At 43.2% G+C, this 7,533-nt stretch overlaps 1 protein-coding gene across 4 annotated transcripts in view; it reads left to right on the plus strand.

Annotated features, from left to right (window-relative positions):
• The first annotated feature begins 1,319 nt into the window (after positions 1-1,319).
• Ubr2 (ubiquitin protein ligase E3 component n-recognin 2) overlaps positions 1,320-7,533 on the plus strand; it is an 88,248-nt gene continuing 82,034 nt past the window's right edge. For all 4 annotated transcript variants that reach the window (XM_010617626.2, XM_019206567.2, XM_010617627.2 and 1 more), the window contains exon 1: positions 1,320-1,687. In XM_010617626.2, coding sequence (XP_010615928.1) covers positions 1,320-1,687 — 368 coding nt within the window. The remainder of the gene's footprint in view (positions 1,688-7,533) is intronic.

Genomic DNA, 7,533 nt, shown 5'->3' on the forward strand with positions numbered 1-7,533 from the left:
ACCCTGTAATCCCAGCACTTGGAAGGCTGAGGCAGGAAAATCACCCCAAGTTCAAGCTTGGGCTACATAATGAGTTCAAGGCCAGCCTGACCTACATAGTGAAACCCTGTCTCAAAAAAACCTGGTGGAGCATCTTTCCAGAATGTTAAGGTTATGTGACAGTAAGTAGTATAAATGCATTTATAGTCATTCAGTTTTACTAAGTGTTCTCTGAGACCATGTCCCGCTTTAGACCTGGGGATATGGGGAAGGGATGTAGGTGAGGGAATGGTCTGAGAAGACATCTTACAGGAAGTGAAAGTGAAATTGAGATCCGGAAAATAGCTTTGTGAGAAGGAGGAGCAAGATGTGAGACAGAGAGGGGAAGATTGGAGATAGGATGAAACTGAAGGCTTTGTAAGCCATGTCAAGGGACTAGATTGGTCTTAAATTAGCGGGAACCTGAATGACGTGATTAGAGCGCTATTTTGCAAAAATCGGTGAAGTTAGAAAATGGGCTGCAGAGGAACAGGGCTAGTGTGGATACTGGTTAGGACATTGTTGTGCTTCTCCTGGTGATGGGGCAAGGGGTTTGGACTAGAACAGTGGAGAAGGAAAAAGCTGGATTCAAGGGCTATTTAGGGAACCTAATAGAGAAGATTGAATGTTACAGGGAGAGAGAATGAAGATTTTCCAGTTTCTCTGGTGTGGACACCTAAGTAAATGCCAAAGTAGGGACATGAGAAAAATAACAGATTTTCATGGGGAGGGGCAGTTTGTTCGATTTTGAATATATTGGGTTAGTACTTGTGCGATGTGTAATTAGTTGGATTAGGGGACACAGAAAAGTGGCTTTTTTGGTTTTTGTTTGTAAGAGGGAGAACAAATGGGAAAAGGGCTGAGAATGAGGTCGATCAGGGAAAGAAGGCATAAAGGACAGGACAGGAGACCTGTGGTCCAATGTGTTTAGAAGGGACCAGGCATTTACTCATTAGCGAGAGCTGTAGCCGGTGCGCTTGCACCTCGTGTTCACTGCATGGGCTCTCTCGTGTCGGGCACACTGACATGAGAACCCAGATCCTCCTAGAACAACCTTTGATCATTAGTAGAGAGGAGAAATCGGCCAAGTGCCCAGGCTGCTTCTGACAAGGGTTTCTTACAGTTGTTTTCCTGTAGGAACTAGAGATGGTTCCTTTGAGAGTCATTATGAGGGGAGTGTTTGTTTCCTTTTAATTTCACGTATACTTTAAAGTAGAATTCTGAAATACTTAGTTTTTTAATAGATGAAATTTCTAATATACAGTGTTCATTTTATGATACAGTGGTATCATAAACCATATATGACTGTCCTATCATTATTTTTGTACCTAAAAAGAAAGTTGGAGGTAATTGTTCAAATTAGCAGTTTACTGACATTGTTTGAAACTTTTTCTTTCCTTTTTTTAAAGAAATGGCTGCAAGCAACTGACCTCACTAGAGAAGTATACCATCATCTAGCCCACTATGTACCAAGAATCTACTGTAGGGGTCCCAACCCTTTCCCACAGAAGGAGGACATGCTGGCCCAGCACATTTTGTTGGGCCCGATGGAGTGGTACCTTTGTGGTGAAGATCCTGCGTTTGGATTTCCAAAACTTGAACAAGCCAACAAACCCTCTCATCTTTGTGGTCGTGTTTTTAAAGTAGGAGAGCCTACATATTCATGCAGGTAAAATAACTACAATTTTCTTTCTAAAGATTCTTATTCTTAATGACCTCCGTTTTCTCTCTGTTCTCTCTGGAACCTTGAATTTATTTTAAAATTGTGAAATATAGTATGTACATGTAAAATTCCATACCATGAACACATACTATCTAATAAGTAATTATAAAATGAACACTCCCATGATTCTTTTCCAGAGGAAGACAAGGGTGTCACCAGCATCTCAGGAGCCTACGGGGTGCTTTCTTCCTCTTCCATAATTAGCTGCTTTCTTGCCACTTGCAGCAGTCGCTCCTTGTTTTTCTTGATGCGCTTTAGTTACAGTGATCTTTTTGATGATCAGACTGTCCCAGATTTGGCCAGCAAAAGCCCCAGCACACTAGCCTCTTTGTCCTCCTCTCATGCCTGCATTAGTTTTGAGTGCTCCTCTCCTCCCTGGCACAGGAAGTGTCCACGGTGCTGTCCTTACCCTCTTCGATCCGTGTGTGCAGTCAGTCATTTCCTCCAGGGGGTTAGGAATGGTAGCCAAAAAATAAGATCTGGAGCTAAAAGTACTTAATGTTACTAGGAAAACTAAAGTACTCAAGAGTAAAAGAATAAGAGTAAAATGCTGGGGATTTAGCTCAGTGGTTCTGCCACCTGCCTCACAAGCACAAGGGCCCGAGTTCGATCCCCGGTACCAAAAAAAAAAGAATAAGAGTAAAGTATCCTGGCTCCCTTTTGATTACTCCTGTTTCCCAGAACTAATCATTATTAACAAATTCTTATGCTCTGTCCTTTAGAAATTTTCTCTGCATATGTAGACCCACATATTTGGCTATATTAAATATACATGCACACATACAGATGAAAGGGAAATTGTTACATATGCTGGACTAAATTTTCCTTCTTGCGTTTGACCATAGTTTAACATCTTTCCATTCACTGTACATAGCTAGAGAATATCCCATTGTATAGACCTTTTAACTTTATTCCTTAAAATATTTTCCTATAAATTGAACATGGTATCATGACTGTAATCCCAGTATTCTGGGAGAGTGAGGCAGGAGGAATGCAAATTCGAACCTAGCCTGGCCAGTTTTAGTGAGATCCTGTCTCAAAATAAAATAAAAGGTGGGGGACGTAGCTCAGTGCAGAGGCCCTGGATTCAATACCTAGTTGCCCCTCCCCCGAAGAAAAAATCTTCTTAAAGTTTAAGCTGGTTTTGGTTAAAGAGCCTTTAGGTAGCTATGATTCCATGGTAATTTTTGAATTGGCATGGTTAGAATATCAGTAGAGATCATTTTGTATATTGAAATACTGTTAGCGCTCTCTGGCTATGGTAGATTTGCCTGTAATCCTAGCAGAGGCAGGAGGGTCATTGTGAATTCCAGGGCAGCGTGGACTACATAACATAGTGAGGCCCTATGTCAGAAAAATCACATAATTCTAAAAAAATGCAACACTGTGAGATTTAGTTTTAAAATCTCTTTAACCTTACGGTTTATAGATGAGGAAACTGAGATCTGATTGCCCCATCAATGTCCTTCGTACCGAAAGGATCCAGTTCCAAATCATGTCATATCTTTAATCTTCAAACAAATATTATCTGTTTTTCTTTGACTTTTATGATCTTGATACTTTTGAAGATTATAGACCAGGATTTTGTAAGTGGCCCTCGATTTGGGTTTGTCTGACAATCATGTTTAGATTCAAGTTACGTCTTTGGTAGGATTACCGCAGAACTCATTTGTAACAGCCCTTTCCTGTGGCTTAGGTTTTGTGTTTAATAGTTATTTGATTAAGGAGATGTCTGCAAGACTTCTCCACAGTAAAGTTACTCTTTTTCCCTGTATAATTGATGTGTTTTAGGGAGAGTACTTTGTTACTATTAAATACCCTCTTCCTCATCAGACTTTGAGTGAGTTTGTCTGTCTTTGTGATACTAAGGATGGACCCTGAAGTTTATTTGTACCAGTATCTAATCATGCCGCATGAATTAAATTGTCCTAGATTTGGTCGGTAGGAGCCCTGTCAGGCTGTCTTTGTTGTCTTTCATATCCTCATCTTTCTTAGAGCACTTCCTTTCCTGCTGGCACAGTGGTTTTCCCTGAACTGGATGTGAGACTGTTTTGCCAAGAAGGCCGGTTCCTTCAAGTGTAGGACGGTGTTTAGAAATAAGACCGCAGATGATGGGGGTGCTTGTTGCTGGGGCTGGGGGCAGTATTCCTAGGCCCTCTCCATGGATCTGTATTTATTTTATAACTGTATAAACATTGAAGTGATTAGTAAAAAACCATGCATTTATAGTGATCTCTCCCTAGGGCTCTTTCTAGTTTTCTCCCTTTGTTATTTCTAACTCCCTTGTCTGACAGGAGGAAACTTTAGTCTCATTATCCTCAAAATACTTACTAACCTGATTGTTCCTCTGTATGCAATCATTCCTTTGCTTTTTTGCTGCTGCTCCCACCTAATGGTGTCATAGTTGCCCTCCATACCCCATTGTGGGCTGTGCTGGGCTACAGTGGCCTTACTATGCTTCTTGTTAGGGCAGATCCAAAATAAGCCTTGCTCTAAGATGCATAGTTCTTACTCTCGCCTGAATTCTGTCCTGACCAGAACTCCAGAGCCCTCCAGCCCTGCTCACTAGGCTTCACGGGTCTTTGAGGGACTCTTAGTTCCACAGCAGCCATCCACCATGGAGAGTGTAGCCCAGCTCTACCATGCAGGTCTCTGTCCCTTCCTCTTGCCCTGGGCTCAGCTCCACAGGACCTCCCTTTGGGTCAGACTCTAGCTGTTGTGTCACAGGTGCAGTGGGGATGTCCCCCTCAATGAGAGTCAGGCTGTCCTGGGCTCACTTCTGCACTCTCTTCCCTTGGTCATTGCAGTTTGGTGCTGTCCACCCAGTGCCTAGAAGGAGTTGTCCTCATGCAACTCATCTGGTTTTGTGATTGTTCACACAGGAATAATCCTGTGTGGAGGGGTAGCACGGTGCCAGTTCTGTTGTTACTGGAAGCAGAAGTCCCAGCTTTACTGTAACCAATGAAAGTTGCTTGTTTTTGCTGAGCACCTTCTGGGTGCCACATTTAACACTTAACATTTTGTGTATAATCATGTTTAATCCTTCCATAGCCTCTGAGATAATTAATACCCTTGAGGAAACTAAGGCTCCAAGTGGTTAGGAGACTGACCTGGAGACTGACATCAGGCCTGATGCTAAAGAGGGAAGCCAAGCCTAAACTCAGTTTCCATTTCTCCTGCAGTGTACTCATAACACAGATCCCACCTGGGGTCCTGAAATGTGTGGTGCTGTCTTCCTAGCAGGTCCGTCCTGTACCAGATACCAGCTCTGCATCCTCTAGTCTAGTTCACATCTGACTGCCTGCCAGGACCCAGTCAGGCCCGACAGGTTGAGGACTCATTTCAGCCCTGCGCTCCAGATACCTCCTGTAATTGCAGACCCTTGGAACTTGTGACCGATGAGCTGCCAATTGGGATTCCCAGGACCCTGTCCTTTGGTTCCAGTAGCTTGGAAGAGTAGCTCACAGAAGTCAGGGAAGAATATTTACTGGTTTATTAGGAAGGATATGGTAGTGGACACAGATGAGGATGTGCATAAGGCAGGGTGTGGAAGAGCTGCCATGCCATGACCTCTCTGGGGGCGCTTTCTTCTAAGTTTCCTCCAGGTGTGCAGCTGCCTGGAAGCTTTCCAAACTCCGCGCCATGGGGATTTCTTGTCGTTTAATTGTGGTATTGGGGATTGAACTCAGGGTTAGTCAAGCACTCTACCACTGAGCTACACCCCCGGCTCTCTTTTTATAATTTGATTTTGAGACAGGATCTAACTAAACTGCCCAGGGCTGGGTTGGAACTTGCAGCCTTCTGGATCAGCCTCCTAGAATGTCAGGATTACTAGTGTGCACCGCCATGCCCAGGTGCCTTATGGGGTTTTATGGGTGCTTTGTTATGTGAGTGTGATTGAAGCTCAGGCAGCTGTGTTGAAATGTGGACAAGGCCGCCAATCTGGCTGAGCCGGGTTGCCTGGCAAAGCCTCTCTGTCCGATCCCCCTGGCCTCTGTGCGGTGCTCCTCCTGGCTGTGGGGCAGTCTCCCTTCTGGAGATCGATTCGCAGAGAATTTCTTTATTGCCAACTCCGTGCAGAAAGGCATGGCACGTTTAGAATGTATTTTTAGTTCCTGTGCCCTAGTTTGGGGAAGAGAAACAGAACAGGTGAAAAGGAGGGCAGGAGAAGGTCAGAGAGTTTTGCTTCCTGAGGCCTGAGCAGTATTGGACTCACTTAGAAAGTAATAAGAGAAATAGTAGCAATGAGCGAGAAACCATGGATAAAAAATAAAACAAACCAGATACTTGTGCTTGCAAAGCAGGCAGTGGACATGTTCTTTTCATTTAACATCTTTTATTTTCACATATTGGCCTGTTACACATTTTTCACTTGTGCACAGTAAAATGAAAAATGGAGTAACATTTTTGTGCAGTAAAACAAATTCTTAGAAATGTCTTTTGTTAAAAATATTGGTATATGAGATGGGCTTGGTGGCAAATGCCTGTAATCCCAGCACTCAGGAGGCTGAGGCAGGAGGATCATTGTGAGTTCAAGACCAGCGTGGGCTACATAGTTCCAGGTCAGTCTCAACTACATAGTGGGACCCTGTCCCCCCCCAAAAAAAATTTTTTTTGGTATATGAAATTATGGGAGTAAACTAGTTAGTTTTGCTGTGTTTTTTAATGTTCTTGATAAAAATAAAAATATTAGCAACCCTTTCTTTGATATTTCTACTCATCACTAAACCTTAGACATCTTTGAACTGGTACCATTCTGATTCCTAAGCAGAAAATAAAGCTGCATGTTAATGATACTTTGTGTACCACAGAGTCTGTGCAAAAATATTAAGAAAAAATCCTGTTTGGGCTCCAGAAAGAGCTGTTGGTGACTCCTAGCAATGGACCTGGCCCCAGTTTCTCTTTCATGATCCTCATTTGTGACTTTCCCAGTGCCGCCATAACCGCATAGAGTGCCTCATCAGACTAGGTACTCGGCAAATATTTGTTGAGCAAAGGTCTTTTATGTTGTTCAAAGTACAGGGCACACTTTTAAAGATGTTATTTTACTTTTCCTACTTCAGGTAAAGCTGTGTCAGTATTCCAATTAATTGTACTTTTCCATAGGTGGCCATTGGCAGTGTTGGATTTATTGCTACTTCCTAGAATGTTACTCATACAGAAAAGTCCTCTCCATTCTGGTGTTACGGCTTCAGATAACTCACTCTGGAATCCAGCTGCCACAGTACATAGGTTGTTCATCTCTCGAAGGAACGTGTTGCCACTTCATTTTTTCTTACCCAGTATTCAGGAATTTTGTTAGCCCCAGGAATCCCATCCATGTCTGTTTGTGGGTCCATCCTAGAGTAGGGAAAATTTACTCTTTGAATGTTTTAGATTGATTAAATTTGCAGAGTGCTGGGGTCTGGCATTACTAGAGGAAAAAGTGTTTTTGGTTTTTTTTTAGGGGCGGGTACCCGGGTTTGAACTTGGGTCCTTGTGCTTAGAAGGCAGGTGGCAGAACCACTGAGCTAAATCCCCAGCCCTTGGTTTTGTTTGTTTGTTTGTTTGTTTGTTTTTGGTACTGGATTGAACTGGGGTCCTTGCGTGCCAGAACCACTGAGCTAAATCCCCCGTCCTACTAGAGGAAAAGGAGTTAAGAAACTTGTTAGCCAGGCATGGTGGCGCACACCTGTAATCCCAGCACATGGGAGGCTGAGGCAGGAGGATCGCTGAGTTCGAGACCAGCCTGGACTACATAGTGAGTTTCAGGTCAGTCTCAACTACATAGTGAGACCCTGTCTAAAAAAAGA

This window comes from Fukomys damarensis, unplaced genomic scaffold, assembly GCF_012274545.1.
Source record: "Fukomys damarensis isolate Sample0158 unplaced genomic scaffold, DMR_v1.0_HiC HiC_scaffold_20, whole genome shotgun sequence".
Classification (NCBI taxonomy): Eukaryota; Metazoa; Chordata; class Mammalia; order Rodentia; family Bathyergidae; genus Fukomys; species Fukomys damarensis.